The sequence below is a fragment of the Ovis canadensis genome, chromosome 2 (genome assembly GCF_042477335.2).
Source record: "Ovis canadensis isolate MfBH-ARS-UI-01 breed Bighorn chromosome 2, ARS-UI_OviCan_v2, whole genome shotgun sequence".
Taxonomy (NCBI): Eukaryota; Metazoa; Chordata; class Mammalia; order Artiodactyla; family Bovidae; genus Ovis; species Ovis canadensis.
This window is the reverse complement of record NC_091246.1, coordinates 171,520,001-171,537,947: the sequence shown is the minus strand read 5'-3', so window position 1 is coordinate 171,537,947 and position 17,947 is coordinate 171,520,001. Positions and strand designations below refer to the sequence as shown.

Below are 17,947 nucleotides of genomic sequence, written 5' to 3'. Positions count from 1 at the left end.
TCTCGGTGCTGGGCTCAAGCGCTGCCGAGGAGACTCGGTGAGGAGTCTGCGCCCTCGACGTCCTCTGTGCCCCGTTTGCTCGCGCCCGGAGAGGTGTCGAACTATCTCCACGCGCTTTGGACGGGACCCAACGGGGAATGGAGGGCGAGCGCCGCCGCGAACCGGAGCTCGGGCACATCGGCCTGGGGGAGAAAGTGCGCGGCGAGAGCCCGGAGGCCCCGGACCCTCCCAACCCTTCTCGGTTTCGGAGGCTCCGGCACGCTGTCCTCCCGACGCTGGGCGCAGGCTCGTCGGAGGCTTGGGGCTGGCGCCCGGGCGCGCGCGTTTGGGCAGGCCAGCGCTGCGTAAGGCCGAGGCCCGCACGCCCCGCCGCCACCCCTCTGCCCACGGCCCAGTGGGGCCACGCCAGCGCCTACCCTGCGGCGCAGGGCTAGACCTGTCCGAGGACGGAAGATCTGAGAGGAGGGGAGGGAAGGAGCAAAGAAGTAGCCGGCCCCAGACAAGGAATCCTTAATTACAGATTAAAAGGCAAGCGAAACCGTACACATTTTCCATGTGTCAGCTGACTGCCACGACAAAAGGAAATACAGAATGCTGGGTGGGGTCGGGGTGAGGGGGCGGGGATGCCTCTTCTCGTCGCCCTCGCCCCACACCTCTTTTATTAACAGGGCAAATGTATAATAACATTAGGTAGTGGATGACTCTGGGTAGGTGGTGCCTGGGGCCGATCGCAGCTGCTCACTCCTCGTGTAGGAGGACCCTTTGCTGATGCACCCAGAGGTCCTGAGACCCTCTATATATTAAAAAAAGACTAGAAATACTCCGTTAGAGTACATTTGGTTTCCTAAAAACGTTTTAAAACACATTTTTAAGTTTTAATATTTGACGCTTACAGTACTGCTTATTCATTATCTTCAGCGAACTAACAGGCACGCATACGCGTGCACGTTTCGCAATTTTATAGATTGCGGTCCCCCCCCCCGCCCCGCCCCCTTCCCTTGCCTGGTATCACAGGATTAGAAATCCAGGGGCAAAGTTGAGCCCATAGAAAGCCAGGGAACACAGCTACAAGCACCAGAGAGCACAAGGTTCTCGATGGTTCTGGACTCTGGAGGAAAAAGGAGAGATGTATGCGTTGATACCTTTTCTCTTATTCATTATGATCGCAAAACAATCTCTACCATGTTTCCTGGGATGTAAGATGCCACTTCAACTCCGTGACGTCCTAAATCCTTCACTTAGGGTAGGGTGGTGTTCAGAAGCCAAATCCCACTCTGTGACCATCACACATCTCTAGTTCTGGGCCCTCAATTTTTAACACTGAAACTAAAGGGATGACCTTTGAGGATCACCCCGAGCCACCAGGCATTGCACTTTTCCGTATTTTATTCCTCTTGTTGCTGAGTCAGCTTGGGAAATAAAGGTATTTGGGTCTGTTTATTAGTAATCTGTTTACTGAGAAAAACGATGCAGCAGGTTGGAGGTAGTAAGACCACCTTGCTTAGTCATTTTACCAGCCTTCCTCTTTGCAGGTATTCTCCTGTCTTTTATTTGTAATTTTTCCACCAGTGCCATTTTCCTTACAGTATATAAAAAAAAAAAAAGTGTTTTCATGTGATTCCAGTTAAATTGATTTGCCCACACCCCAAATAACGCTATTTGCATTCAAGATTAATAGCTGCATATCAGTAATTCTTAAATACCTCCCGATCCATATTTTCACTTTAAATGATTCCAACGTTATTGGCCAGACAAATGCCTGAACCAGTAAGTTCGTGGACTGGTTGCCAGCCAAATGACAGAGGCATTCCACTCAGGGAATGCGATTAAATTTCTGCTCTCCTAGCTTCCACTGTAGAAGGTAGAGAGCCTTCCTTCCTTATTTGCCACTTTTCCCAGAAGTGGTAGTAGATGAGCAGATTAATAAATTGCTGTAAATCACACTCGGTTCCAAGCCTCCCCCACCCTTTTGATACATATTTAGGAAAATCTTTAAAATCTCCTCTGAAGCATCCAGTCTTGATTTAGCCACATGCACTCCACATTTTGACTTTCTCTTTCAGTAAAATAAAAAAGGTGAAAGAGCAAATTAGGAGTTTTTCTTTCCTTAGAGTTTTCCTGTGTTTGAGAGGATCACCCTGCTGTCGTTTTAGGCCAGTTTTGTTAGTTCGTATTTTTACCACCCACCAAAGAATAGCATAGGATCAAGTTTATATTAATAAATGATGTTCATGACTAGGTTTCTAAATGCCAGAGTTATGATTTATTATTTTTAATGGGTGGAGAAAGGAGAGCAGCAGTAAAACCAGCCCCTAAGTCATTCAAAATCCTTGGCTTCACACATCTATGTGGGGTTTTTTTTTTTCCTTTTAAATTTTGTCTAAATTTCCTGTAAGTTCTACTATTATGGACTATTTTTTTTTTCCATTTACCTGTGTCCATAGCTTCAAACACTATGTTTATCACAGTCAAATTTATGAAAAGCATTATGTTCCCCTTTTCTACTTTCTAAGTGTTTATAAAAGTCTCTATTTATCCCCATCCCACTAAGAATTTCACAATAAAATCCTGTACCAAATTAAAATCTGCATCTTCAGACACCCCAGGAAGAAGGCATTAATCCACTTAGTCAAATATCCAGACCTCCCCTCTCCATTGCAGCTCTTCTTAATGTAACATTTAGTAATTGCAGCTGGCTCCTTATCCTTGCCTCCCTCCCTTTCATTCTGAATCATATTGGCCTTGTTTAACCTTCATTTCCTTTCCTACCCCCCACATTTGTCCACGTACTTTTTCTTTGACCATGTTTGTCTCTTTCTTTTTGCCTGGATTGAAGGCAATAAATAGAGCTTTCTAAGACCTTAATACTTTCTGTTAAAATCCCATTCTTCCTCCCTATTCCACTATTAATGCTTTGTACAATTTTTATGCATCCTTTGGTTGTGAAGTTACTGCTCTATATTTTTCTGATTGATCATTAAGTTATGCTGGCTTTTGAGAACTGCCTCCATAATCCTGAAGCAAAGGCTTTTTACTTGGCATGCTCTTTGCCTTTGGAATGCCTTTCCTGGCAAGGACAGGCATTTTGGTTTGACTATGATTCTTAAGTTACAATTCAAGTCTAATTTGTTCAGTTAGGTTTCTACTCGAAGCAGCTCTGTTTCTCACTGTTAAGTGCTCCATGAGGCTGCTTAGTTAAAGTGTGTGCTGTAAGCTCAAGATGTAATACACTTATATTGTACTTGATTATCAGTTTTCAAAGACAGCTGCATGCTTTGATATCTGTGTAAGGAAATATCAGAAGATAATATACCATTGGTATTTATTACTCTATAATTAAGGATGTGTCAGTGTTTCCCTTTAAAAAATGCTATTTTCAGAAATTCATATCTCAGGCATAAATTTCCCTATGAATTACAGTCTAATACTGTATTAGAAGTATCTTCTTTTAAAATTATTCCTCCTCTTCCTTTTCTTTCTGGGGAAGTAAGTTTCAGGATGTAATTTCTGGGTTATCTATTGGGGATGAGACGAAGCAGGCCCTTGCTGCACAATTAAAGGTGCTTCTGCACTGATGCCACTGGCCGCCTTTTGGATAAAGGGCCAGCCTATCTGTTTGATAGGTGGCATCTACTTGGATGATGTGAAAGGCAAAAAAACTCAGCTGTTCAGAAACATCACAGGTACCAGAAGTCAGAGAGTTTAGGACCAGAAGTCAATTTTTTTTTGCATTCCTCTCCTTATGGTTGCTTGGACTACAAGTATAGCCAGGCCAGGCAGGAGGAACATGAAATAAATCTATAGCCAAGTACTAGCAACTTGTCTGTGTTTTTTTCTGATAGTAAGAGCAGGAGGGAAGGAGGAAAAGATGGACAGATAGATATATTCCCTTTCACCTCCTTTAAGGGATGGTCTGCAGAAGGAAACCGCAGCCCACTCCAGTATTCTGGCCTGGGAAATCCCACGGACAGTGGAACCTGGAGGGCTACAGTCCATGGAGTTGCAAGTGTCAGACATGACTTAGCGACTAAACCACCACCAAACCACTATACCACTTGACCAAATGAGTTGAACACAATCTCCTGAAAGAGACTGAAGTCTAGACCTGTGTCTACATGGGACCCAAAGCAACTCAGCCAGGACTCAGCCCTCAGTTTCCTCCCATCTAAAACGGGGAGGTTACAAACATAAATGTTTCACCAGGAGGGCCAGGGAAGTTACATGATGTGTAAGTCCTACAGAGTGTTAAGACCACAGGGAGTGGTAAGGGCCTGGGATGGGATGTAGCGATCCAATGCTTCCCTGCTGCTGCTACTAAGTCGCTTCAGTCGTGTCCGACTCTGTGCGACCCCACAGACGGCAGCCCACTAGGCTCCCCCATCCCTGGGATTCTCCAGGCAAGAACACTGGAGTGGGTTGCCATTTCCTTCTCCAATGCATGAAAGTGAAAAGTGAAAGTGAAGTCGCTCAGTCGTGTCTGACCCCTAGCGACCCCATGGACTGGAGCCTACCAGGCTCCTATGTCCATGGGATTTTCCAGGCAAGAGTACTGGAGTGGGTTACCATTGCCTTCTCTGCAATGCTTCCCTACAGATATCATAATAGTCATAATAAAAATATTTAAAATGTGAGCAAAACTACAAGGTCTCTCATGCCCCTTTTTTTACCAACTACGTGTGTGGGCCACTTCCTGCTGCCCTTTGCCTGGTGAGGGGAGAAATAATAGGGAAACATAGGTCCCAGTGAGTCATCAACACTGAACTTGGTGCTTCCTGAAAGGCAATTTGGGTGACAACAACACTGTTCTGTGCACAGAGAGCCTTAGACAAAGACACAAAACATCTTTCCGTTTCTATAAGGCAGTCTGGCTCCTACGTAAGCCTTAACATGATGCCTTAATTTTCTCACTTGAGAAATGGTGATGGAAACATTACATTTTCAGATATAAAGGACTTCAAATTCCTTGAGAAGAGTGTTACATAAGTATTTCCAGTACAGATCCTATCTTCCAGCATTCCATCTTGGGTCTGCTATTTAAATGCAGTAACTAATATGACAGTACACATGTTAGACTATCTTCTGTGTGCCTGCATGCCAAGTCACTTCACTCATGTCCAACTTCTGCGACCCTATGGGTTGTAGCCTGCCAGGCTCCTCTAGCCATGGGATTCTCCAGGCAAGAATACTGGAGTGGGATGCCATGCCCTCCTCCAGGGAATCTTCTCGACCCAGGGATCAACCTGCATCTCTTCTGACTCCTGCATTGCAGGTGGATTCTTCACCGCTGAGCCACCAGGGGAAGTACCAGATTATCTCTTAGGAAACATCAGTTCTTTGTATCTGTTTATGGGAGCCATGAAGAACCTGTCCTGGGGTTGAAAGTCATTACCACAGAGATATGGGAGAGAAAAAGGAATCACTAATGTGGTGCTAGGTGCTGGGAGGACCCCAGAAGGCACTGACCCCCAAATTCCAAATTAGGAAAATGGGCCAGAGGATGTGGGGATTCTGAAGTCATACGTAACTCACATGCAGCTAGGGCATCCCAAAGATACTTGGAGGATTCTTTTTCATGGCATGACGACAATGAAAGCCTTTGTCTTAAAGAGGAAAGGGAACAGGTAACAGTGCAGGAAGTGGGCAGAGCGGTTAGCAGCTCAGACAGCTCTGTGCCCTACCACAAAGCTCTGAATTTTTCAAGATAAAAAAGACCAGCTCATATAATAACTTCCTCCATCTTCCTCTCTTGACTCTTCAAAAAGGAGTTTCTGGAGCCCTAGTTTTCCATTTTCTATTTGTAACGCCACACACGTTAGTCAGAAACGGTGATCATTAGCTCCAGGAAAAAGGAACCCACAGTCAAGTTCAACTTCCTTCGTAGTATGGGTTGTTTCGGGGTCAAAGTTAAGTGCTTGGCTCCCAGTAAGCCAAGGAAAGTCTTCTCATGCAAAACTGGTGGTGAGGGCAGTTTCTTTCACTGTTTAAAGGAAAATGGTTTTTCTGACTCCATCCATCAACTGAGAAACGTTAAGAATGGCGTGGCAGCAGAGTATTATAGCTCCTATATTACACAAGGTAACCAAAATATCTACAGCTCCTATCAAAATGTAGATCCAATAACAACATTTAAGACATACAAAAAGTCATAAAGGGTAGAAATAAGACTTTGTGCGCTATGACCCAGGTTAAGAAATAGATCATTTCTTAAGGTACTATACTTTCCCAGTTATGTGTCTAATTTTCCTACCATCACTCCTCTGACTTAACCATAATTGTAAATTTGGTGCTAATTCCCAAGTTTTCTGTTATACTTTAAGCAGACAGGTACATATCTTTGAGCATCCTGTAGAATTGTTTACATAGTTTAAAAACTTTCCCAATTACATTTTAATGAATAATTGTGAGGGGAGGGCACGTTATAGCAGCACTAGTCATTGTACATCTCAATTCACATTTTAAAATGAAACTTGTTTTCCAGTTTTCCACAGAAACAGAAAGGCACTTAGGGTAACACCTGTCAATAGTCAATAGAAGAATAAAACTCATAGAAGATGTCAACATTAAAAGACAGCATGGACTCTCATTTGAAATCTGATTCTCTCATCTGCAGAAAGTATCTTGAGACTGAAATGAAAAATTTTTTTGTGGCTCATAATATTTCTGGGTAGCAGATGCTTTCTCAAAAACAGATTTTACTTTTAAAAATATCAAATATAATTAACACCTTCAACAGAAAACGAAATCTTTGCTTCCAGATGCATTTCAAGGTGTTGAAGTGAATTTGTCCAGCCCTCTATGGCTGAGTTTTCACTGACTTACTGATTGTGCTGCCATCTTTATGTGGCAAGTTTGAAGAACTGAGAGCTGGAGCAGGACATTTAAACTTAACCATATCTGAAGGATGCTTGTTAAACCAGGTGCATTTGGGGAAAGGTCTTTTGATCTGTCCCCAATTAACCTGGTATAAATAAGTATATTAAGAACTAGGTGCTCTTCTGTTTATTACAGAAACACCTTGCCAGAAACACAGTTTAGGTAAATTCAGGACAAGCATCCTGAACACTGTGTCAGGGTTGATAATGGGCAGACTTTTAAAGACATTTAAGATTAAAATCGGTTTAATGATTAATCTAAAAGAGAATAAAATGAACAGAATTGAATGTCTAAAAAAAAAAAACCCAAATTTTCAACATCTATACTCAAAATAAGAAATAATGGGAGTGTCTGCTCTCTTTAGTGAAAGTGAAGAAAGCAGAGGGCTTCCCAGGTGGCGCCAGTGGTAAAGAACTCACCAGCCAGTGCAGGGGACTTGAGAGAGGAGTGTTCAGTCCCTGCTGGGGTCGGGGAAGACCCCCTGGAGGAGGACAAGGCAACCCACTCCAGTATTCCTGTCCAGAGAATCTCATGGACAGAGGAGCCTAGAGGGCCACAGTTCATAGGGTTGCAGAGAGTTAGACAAGATTGAAGTGACTTAGCACAGCCCAGCACAAGGAAATCAGGAAGTAAAGAGTCAGCTTGTACTGTCGATTTTCCTCAACAAAATATGGGTTAACTGAATAACCCTCCATGCCACCATATCATGGCTGTTGAGCCATATGCACACACGCACACACACACACACACACAGTTAGCTTTTCAAATGTTACAAATTCTACATTTACAAGACTTTTTATTGCTTATTTGCACTAATACCAAATCCAACAGTACAGTTCTAAGAAGTGACCACTTTATTGCAAATTTTTATTCCAGAAATAATGCTGGCACAGCTAAAGCCAAAATTTGATTTGAGTTTATGGGTATAGAAAAACATCTTTGTACACAGGTAACCTGCAATATTGTGTTTGCCAAAATCAGGCAAATATTTAAGTGTTTCAGATGCACTATCTGAATGGTAATTAATGTTGTTTTCCCGTGAATTAAAAAAAAAGTATATATGGATAGTTATGCATATGATACATGATTCACTATGAAATATGAGCTCATCATTTTCAGAATAGTAGGACATAATGAAATAAGCACTGTTTCTTGGCTGTGAGAGTATAATATTGTTTTGAGAGACGTCATCTGTAACACGGCACCTTTCTAACTGAAGCATCCCTTTAGATGGTAAACCCTACTCAGGAGAAGAGTCTAAAAAGCTCTTAGGTCCTTTTATATTAGCTTTTGCACTCAAAAGGAACATAACCGATAGATTCCAAGTTTCACAGTCTCAGACCAGAAGGGACTTCTCAAATAATTCCTGAGCTCTTTGTTTTATGGGCTAATTTGTCCAGTGCCTTCTCAGAATGGGAGGAGGACTCAGATCCAGTGCTGTGATGTCCATCATACATAGGGCTTTCACGCTTGTCAGGGAGGACTCTGTGCAGAAGTAGAACCTGTTGTTTCTGCTTCTTACTCTCCCTGCTTTTAAATTCCTTGGCCTCCTGGGCCCTGAACTGCTGCTTTTTCTGATCTGCAAGACTGCCTCTATCTAGAGGGCTCTACCTTGATCTATTTCCTGCTTACACTTGTGCTACCTGTCAAATGGGTCCTACCAGACTTTTGAACCAGTGCCCTCTCTGTCTCAGATGCCTGCTAGACAACTCAGTCCTTCTAAAAACCAAAGAGCCAGGCTTGGCCCTTGTCTGCCCCCTTCCCCCTGGCTGCTCCTCACTTTGCAGCTTACAGAAGTTATTCATTTCAAAAGCTAGGAGAGTTACAATTTACCTGTCAGTAAACAGAAGATGGTTTATCAACAGACTTTACCTTAATGACTACAAATGTTTACCTCCTGCTTTCCAGAATGCAAAGAAAATCTTGGAAATGTCATAATATCTCACAAACATTTGCAAAACAGATCCTTGTTCATTGGGAAAAGAAACAATTGTATTCGTTGTCTCTGACACAAGGAAAGTGTTCAGAGAGAAACATACAGATAGATGTACACACTTACATGGAAATGAGTTACGTTAATTAAAAATTGCAGTGGGCACTTTATTAAAAATTTATTTTACAATCTAGCCATTCAAAATATCTTGACATTAACAAATACACCAGCTTGACTATTGGAATCATAAGTGATTTATCTTGAGAAGATTATATTTGTAGCTGAATGCAAATATTTTTGACAAATATTTATATCAAAATTACTGGTTTTGTAAGAAGTATTTTTATTTCTCGAAAAAAATTAAAACAAGTATCTCTGTGTTCATTTTATGGGCGAGATGGCCCTACTTAGTATATTTTCCATGTTTGTCTGAATTACAGCTGTTTATCTTGCAACTTTCTTTAAGATAAATTAAATGCAAATGTAACTCTGTGAATCATGGGAATACCTGCCAGACTTCTTATTAATACCTTCACTTAAAACCTCGGTGCCAGGGAGTCATTAATTTGCTAAAAGAAAAGTGCTAAAGCAGCTCTTTGCCCACAAACAATTCCGAGATGGCTGCCCAATTAGTCAGTAGCATTCTGATCCTCCGTTCAGGCCCTGTGGCCCTCTGAGGACACAAGAAGGCTCCGATGATAACCTGGCAACCTAGGTAGAAACCCAGCCAAGTGAGAGCATTTGAAGCTGCAGTTTGGCTGCCATCGTGTCGGCGAAAAGAAAGAATTCAGGCACCATGTCATCCAGTACAAAGGATAAAAACGGATTCAACCGGAAATTCAATGTGGCACCACATATGGGATACATGAGTGCGGTTATACAACAGGCCACATATTTTTTTTGAACAGTCTCCTCCATGTGATGCCGAGGACATGTGTAACCATCATAACGTCTCTAGGAATCTGTATTTAATTTGAGTTGGGGTGGTGGCAGGGATTGGAGATCTGAAGCCGCCACAGGTTTGTGGCAGATGGCTCTGTGTCAGCTATGACAAGCAGCCAGGCTCAGCTTCCTCTGCAGATTTTCTTTTCTCTCTGATCAGGTAAATATGGGCACACTCTGGAAAGTTCTACAGATTCTGCCTTAGGCTGCAAGTTTGTGACTTAGCCCCATCTGTCACAAATCTTCCCTAGGTTCTGCTGTAAGCAGAGACCTGAATTTACCATGTAGGGCTGCCCAAGAAAAAGGAGCCATTTCACCCTGTAAGGGGGAGGGAGAGAAGAGAAAGCAATGAAGAAGCATTAACGACCGAAAGACTAAAGCATGCTGAAAATTCATATTGCAAATTTGCATAACTTACGTCAATTAGATTTCAAAAAGCCACCAAGTAAATGGTTCTCAAGTTTCATCACCTCAGGAAATCCCAGTTTCTGATTGGCTTAAAGTGTAACTATATTTTCAACCATTGTGGAAAGCTGCCCCCACAACCCCGCCTTATTATTATTATTTTTTTTTTTTGCAAATGGGTATATTCTACTGCACACAAATTTCCTGGTTTATGTTATGGATGACAGCTATTAGAAGTTTATCATCCAACTTTTAACTTTTCTAAACATAAGATAGACAACACTCTTAATACATGTTTTTTGTGAATGTGAATTTTACTTTTAAGTGGTGAAGGCACAAGAGAAATGCCATTACTATTACGTGGAATTTATAAAGCACTTCAAGTTTACAAACGGGTTTATATTCATTATTTCATTATAGCAGGACCTCAGGGGGAAAATGCTATTAAGAATTAAGAAAAAAAGAATTCTTCCAAGTTTATAGATGAATCATATAGAGGCCAAGAAGTTCACCTAGAGCCAGGCTACAAATTAGTAGCAGAGAAAGAGAAGCAGCCAAAACCTCTAACTGATCTTAATCACCCTGAGTATATCTATTGTGCTAAAGATTTTTTGCTTGCATTTTACTTAGACAAATCAAAGGAAAACCAAGCCAAACAAAATCAAGGAAAGAAGTTAAGAAAGAGAGGGAAGAGTAACGGGGAGGGAGGGAGAGAGACTGAGACGGATCATTTGCCTTAGATTGTGCTGGTGCAATTGAGAGGTTTTTGAAGTTCTAAAAATGCCATGAGCTTTTAAGTTTTCATTTTTTAAGGAAAAAGTAATGACTTTGGAGGTGTGTTAATACTAGTGAGCACCACCTTATTCACATCTAGAGTATAAGCTCAAATTAAAAGGGGACTATAAAGTGACCAGTCTCTTGAAGGAAACTTAAAGTGGCTTGGCTGTGGTTTGGGGAGATATAACCTGATATAATTAAGACAACCGCAAATGGCTTTTCTGGGCTCTGAATCTGAACTGTAAGCTTAATCACTCTTTGGAATCACTTTTAGGCAGAAATCTGAAAATTATCCTCTCCTCCAAATAACAGCAGGTTATAAAGGTTTCTGGAATGTGAAAGGACTTGAAGAGGGGAACAAAATAAAAATCAGCTGCTATCATCTGAAAAAACTTAAACTACAGTTTACCCTTGTAAAGCAAAGGAAGGATGGCATCTCTCTCTTTTTTAAACACAGAATATCACTCAATTTATAAATAAAAATAAATGAAAAATAGGGTGGGAATGAAAACCTACTGTTAGTCCTGGCAGTATATATTTTTTACAACTGCCCCATTTGTACTTTTGTGCTATTTTCAATACTGGTAACAAGGGGGTGAACAGAAATTTTCCTCTAAAGCATTTTAAAATCTAATGATCAAAGGCTCTCTAAAAGCATAAAGTACTGATCTCAAGTAATTGTTGGGAATTTTCAGTAAGTAAATTCCCATTGTCAAAATGAGACCCCCCCAAAATATAACTTCCCGGTATGAGACTTACTTGGGTTGTAAAAGGAAGCCCTATGTTACTGTTAGAAGTTAATCCTTGGTTGATTACTTTATGATTATTTCTAGAATCTTGTGTTCAAGAGTCATAAAAGAGCTCCCTATTACAGATGAAGTGAAACCTACTTTATCTCTGTAGCAAGTGTGTGGCTGCTGGGTGTAACCTACTTAGAAAGGGACGTGTCCTGTAAGTACAAGAAACGTGCAGTCCAATGGCTGAGCCTAGTGGCAAACTTTTTAAGAAATGGCTTTAGCTTTTAAAAAATTCAGAACAGGGTTTTAAGTTTTAAAAATAATTAAGAAATGTGATTTCTGCATGCATTTCTCTAAATATCTTAAGTAAAATGTCTGTGTGAGAGAGGAGGGGAGCATACTTGCTTGCACATGAGGAATTTAAACATTTCAAGTCTGAAACCATTTCAGGTGAGAAGTCATGGGCATGAAGTTTTGTAGCAGAAAGAGTCACTTTAAGAAAAAAAAGGTATCAAATTCTGTTTCTGCTTTTCAGTTACTAGCATTCTGTTTCAAATCCTGCTTCAAGTTATAGCCCCCAAACTCTCACTCATATTGAAAGTATAATGTCTCATGTGAGAAAAAAGCCAAGTGTTAGTAGCCTTATTCTAGTCATTAAATTTCTAAGTGTGAATCCATATGAAAAATCTTATCCTAAAGTGAACTCTACATGAGAAGTAGTGAGATGATTTTAAAATGTAAACTTTTAACAACAACAAAAAAAGAGTAAGGTGTAAAAATGTAAAAGGAGCAAATTAAAGAATTCAGTGACTTTCTATCCTTTTAGATCTTAGAAGCATATGTTTTTAAAAGCAAAACAGCACTGTCCAATGGAATAAATTTAAAAAGAAAACCTCAATACTCTCTGTATAATATACACAAAAGTCTCTTCCATTGCGTAAGAAAAGTACAAAGCTGCCTTGGGGAAAATAATTCTCTGATATTTAGTGAGGGCAAATGTTACCTGAAATGTGAATATTTATAAAATATAAGGCAAAAAAAATAGTGTAATGTATTAAATCTTAATGATAAAGTTATAACTGGCATTCCTTTTCTGTTTTAGCTCTAAATCTTATTACAACCACCCAACTAGATCTGTGGTCCTTGTGATTTTTATCAGTTTGTCCTGGGAACTGCATTGTAAAGCTCTTGATTATTTCTAATTCCTGGGCTATCTTATTCATTTTTGAGTTTAATTTTTTGATACATGTCATCAAGATCTATGAATGAGGATATATATCAATGTGTATAATAGATTCATAAGAAACAAAATCCATGTTAAAAAGTACATAAAATGAATAATATATATAAATTCTTATACATGCTTATGCATAAAACACTAATTTCTTAAACTGACTTGGACCATGTTACGATGCATGGACTAGTAATATATGTAAACCATAGTAACATGAACACACATTTAAGGTATTTCCTATTTTTTAAGCTATAGGAAGAACAATTTGGTATATTAATAGCATACCACTAAGTTGACATTGCTTCAGAGTTTTTCCAGAAGCTCTTGGAAGAAGAAATATGTTATGGCAATAGCCATATTAAAATATTTCAGTTGGAGATGTGTTTTTTATTGTAACTCTAAGCAACCTGTTGCAGTAACTTCTGAAATGGTTAAAGATTTGCAGATCCAAAATAACAGGGATGATAATGCCTACCTGGAAGCAAAATTAAAAATGGAAAACTCTGATGGTGGAAATACAATTTAAAATGCTTCACCATTCTCACCATGAGATAAAAACATTTTTTCTCTCGTTTTTTTTTTTTTTTGGTACCTCTGTGAGATGATGGGTGATAACTAAAACTTGTGGTGGTAATCATTAATCATTTCAAAACATATGTCTATCACTATTCTGTACACCTCACACTTATACAGTGTAGTAAGTCAATTATATCTCAATAAAACTGAAAAAAAATTGCCTAAAAATTCACCAGAAGGGAAAAATAAATCAATAATCCGATGATAAACTCACTAAAAAGTAGCTTTGTGTCATATGTAGAAGATGAACCTATTTGTATTAATACATACTATTCTATTTCTTCAATTTCATAAGCTGTATATTTTGACAGTCTGTTATGTGGGAAACTACTAAATTAACATTTTACCCAAACAAGACCATGACTGAACTTTCAAAATGAGGAAATCTGGATGTAAACCTTGGAAGACTGTTTTCTTTTTGAAGCTTCCTACGAATACGATACAATCGTATTGACTGAAGGAGTAATACTGAAGCCTGGAATTGTTCAGTCAGCATTTTAAACTATTATGAGCTACCTTCTGAACCATTGCCAAGTTAATAGACAATGAAAGATAATGAGCTTGAAATTGGGTGTTAAATTGCATTTTTGGTTCTCTCCCTTTTTCTTGAAGTTTAACTGTTTCCTGCAGAAACAAAGTCATGTTTTGATGTATCACTATGTAAATATGTATGTATCTGAGGCCATGATAAGGGAAAGGAGAGGAAAAAAGGCAGCGGGCTGTATTTCATGTAGAAAGGATATATATTAACATAGGAAAATTAAAATATGCTGGATTAGAAAACTGCTAGATTGTAAAGTATACTGAATTTATGTAAAATGAAGATGCTACATTCAAAGAATATAAAAAGGTATATTACTCATGGCCTAGAGCCACCTTCACAACTCGTAAAGCAGATTTATCCCAGTTCAATTACTTGGACTTTTAGGAGAGTCTCTCTGTTGTTATTCCAACAATGTAAAATTCTTGATTCAAACAAGGGGGAAAAAAAAATAACGAATGAAGGGACTGAATGATGATGCTATTTAAACTCTTTTCCTTTTGCCTCTGTCATTCAGAGAGGAGACTGACAGTTGAATTCTAAACTAACTGAGGGTTTTTATGTAATTTTACTAAACTAGACAAAGGAAACATTTGATTCTCAAAATCATCTTTAAAGTATTTAAAAAATGAACACCAAATTTCACGTATGTCATTCACCTGAATTTTTCAGGACTGAAGATTTCATTACGATGGGAAGAAAGGCTTATCCTCATTAGTATAATTGTAGAATCTTTCCTTTTACTTCCTTTTAAACTAATGAGTTACATTAATCCAGATTCATTTTTATAAGCCTCTTGGGGCTAAATGTAAAGGACAGTCATCTTAGAAAACAATAAATTTAAAAAAAGCATGTACCGTGCATTAAGTGCACGTATTTCATAAGACCTAGGTTAATACAACTGGCATCATCCAGTTTAATTAATCCTTGTTAGTGTAACAACTAATATCCCTCCCTAGCATGTTTCCTTTAAACATTAGTATGTTAATTAAATGTTGTGTTTTTTTTAAGATTTTTCTTTGTACTTCAATATGGTATTTATACCACATAAATCTCTTCTCAATAACTACCTTATAGAGATGTTTTCTTGTAATATCTGGTCTCTTGCAGAAATTCTGGAGCCTTTTTGAAAGCTGTTCAGGTGTAGAATACAGATATTCAGCTGCAGGAAAAACAGATACATTTTTAATGAAACAAAAACCTCAAAGCACACACCCGATATTAGTCACTTTACTAATTAAAAATGCATATTGCTCTGTGCCGCCTCGTGTTTTACATTATTTAAGCATGATTTTATAAGGTTACCTCAGCTCACAAGGATGTTTAATGCTAAATAAGACTGTGTAGTTGTGCTGTTTAGACATCTCCTTTGGGTGATTAAAATACATTATTCTAATGTAACACAATGCATATGTGATATATTTAGTGATGAGAATTTTTTCAAAGAACAAGTACGATAGCCGTATGTACTCTGTACAACAGTTGCATATTATTAACTAGTCAATTGTTGAAATAATTTGGTGTGACTTTCAGTCCTCAATTTTTCTCTGTGTATATCATTAAAAAAAATCTGTAAGCAATTGCAGCAACGCTGACCTGCTTATAAAAATCCATCATTATGGGATGTGTATGCTAACAATGAAGAATGCTATTTGAAAACTTGCTTTTTTGTTATCTTAAAAGAACAGATGGTAAATATAAGCTTACTCTAATGTATTAAAACACATAAAATTTTCCTTAACACTAACATGTTGACTTGCCAAATAAACAATTGCTCCTGCCTAAGTTTATTTTCAAACTTTCTAATTTAGCATGAATCATGTAGTAAATTTCAACAAAGACAAAAGTACATTAAAGCAGCTACCTGGAAATATTTCGGGATAAACCAAATCTTTGGGACAAAGCGGGTAACACCCACAATACACAGCTTCCAACCTAAAGAAAATTTAGAAAGAGGATATAAAAATATATTAAAAAGACATTACCATTATAGCCAGAAAGTGGTTTTGTTTGCTAAGTTAACAGTATGAGCCCAGAGTTAGCTGGGATAAAAAACATGGTCGGCAGTGCAATCCTCAAAGCCAAAGTTGCTCTTTTAAAAGATTTTATTGATCATATATGAATTTCATAGAACAGAACCAACAACATATGTTTTGTTCACTGAATTAATCAAAGCGCAGTTCTGCATTTTTTTTTGTTGTTTTTAAAATACTGTTTAACACATTTTATAATCAGCAGATAAACACATGTAACAACATGGTAAAGTATGGACAGCTTTTCTTAATAATGCTGCAAAGCCCCAGAATGTTCATTTTTCAAAATGTTTAAATAAAACAGCAAATACTTAACTTTAACACTCTAGATGTAGAAATCATCGAGGCACTTTTAAAAACATCAGAAAAAAAATTTACAATCTGTTGTGATGGGTCATTTTCATTTTAAGTTAAAGCTTCAAAATAGTTTGCTATTAGGCAGGATGTAAAACTATTTCCCTATTTTACTGAAAAACTCTCATTAAGATTACCTTAATAAGTATTTTGCTTTCTGGGCTGGAAAGTCAGCTCAGTTTCCATTTTATCCAAAAGAGAATACTCTTATTATTAAACAAAGAAACAATAAAGTTTCACTCTGTGAGAGGATTTCCCTAAGGACCAACTATAGCAAGTTTTTCTTCATGTCCTAGCAGTAAGGGTTAAGTAGAAGAAAGGTATTGCTCTTCAGTGATTGTGTTAGTCCTGCATAATGGCTATTGATCTGACATATAATAAACCTTAAAGATACCACTGTAATTTCTGTTGGCTAGGAATTATGCAGTGAAATTCAAAACACTCTTTAAAATATGTTTATTTTATGAGAAACTTTGAATTGCATCCAAAATGTTGACCAAAGGCGGAATTTTATTTTGAACTGCAGATTTTTTTCAACCCAAGAATAGTTTGAAGTTATGTCAATGTTTACCTTGTTTATTTACAGTGACAAAGTACATGCAATTTAAGCTGTTTTTAAGTGGGTGATGTTTTCCCTATTTTATAACTGAAATTAGTTTAAATGAAAAGTATTTACTTTGAGCTGCAAAGTTTGGAAAAATACTGTGTTCAAAGTTCTGCTTGAGAACTGCTAGCAGTTCTAAGATAACACAGTGGAAAGGGATAGGTTCTAGTTACTAACGATTAATTTCAAAATCCAAACTAACATCTAATATTTATTTTCTTTACATACATAGGGTATGTGTAGAAATTCTTATCATAAGCACAGTATAAACTGCACTGTGACTGCATTATAAAACATTCACAAAAGTTCTGAGCACATAAACTGGGGATATTCTTTATGAACCAAAAGAAAATATGCACTTTATCTGAAGACACTCAGTTTTAAAATGCTGTGCCAATCGAAAAGCAAATACATATGAACATTCCCTTATAATTACATAAAATCAAAAGAGTGAAGTCACAGGCATTTCAGAAAGTGCACATGTTATCTGCTTTTTAATAATGGATTTGAATTAGAGTGTTCTGTTCCCCGAAAGAAAACTGCAGGCCAAGTTACATTTTGAGTCATCGTATGAGCATGTACTCTGCCATTTCCAAAAAACCGCTGCTAATTAAAATACAGTGAGAGAGGAATGACATTATTTGATTTAGGAAGAAAAAATTTTCAAACTTAGGTTCTACCTTTTGTTTGTAAATTACCTTATTCATGGCTTTATTTCCTCAATTAAAAATACAACAACTACTTTTGGGTATGATTTTGACTTCTAAAATATTACACCTTATTATACACATTATTTATATCAGGACTGTGTATTAAAATATATTAAATTTGTCACACTATTTTAAAAGAAATTTATAAAATTCCTTCTCATAAGTTTCCCATATTTTGCCATTTTGAAGAAAATATCATCTCATGGTAATAATACAATTATTCATCAT

General features: G+C 38.0%; 1 protein-coding gene across 27 annotated transcripts in view; it reads right to left on the bottom strand.

Annotated features, from left to right (window-relative positions):
* The window catches only part of GTDC1 (glycosyltransferase like domain containing 1), a 502,335-nt gene that overhangs the window by 57,986 nt on the left and 426,402 nt on the right, over positions 1–17,947 (bottom strand). For 21 of the 27 annotated variants that reach the window (XM_069577656.1, XM_069577661.1, XM_069577648.1 and 18 more), the window contains 3 exons: positions 15,883–15,953; positions 15,089–15,180; positions 7,707–10,066 (listed from right to left, as the gene is read on the bottom strand). In XM_069577656.1, coding sequence (XP_069433757.1) covers positions 9,983–10,066; positions 15,089–15,180; positions 15,883–15,953 — 247 coding nt within the window. In that variant the 3' untranslated portion in view covers positions 7,707–9,982. Of the gene's footprint in view, positions 1–7,706; positions 10,067–15,088; positions 15,181–15,882; positions 15,954–17,947 lie in introns of those variants that run through there. The other 6 variants (XM_069577660.1, XM_069577646.1, XM_069577645.1 and 3 more) reach the window with 1 other exon arrangement.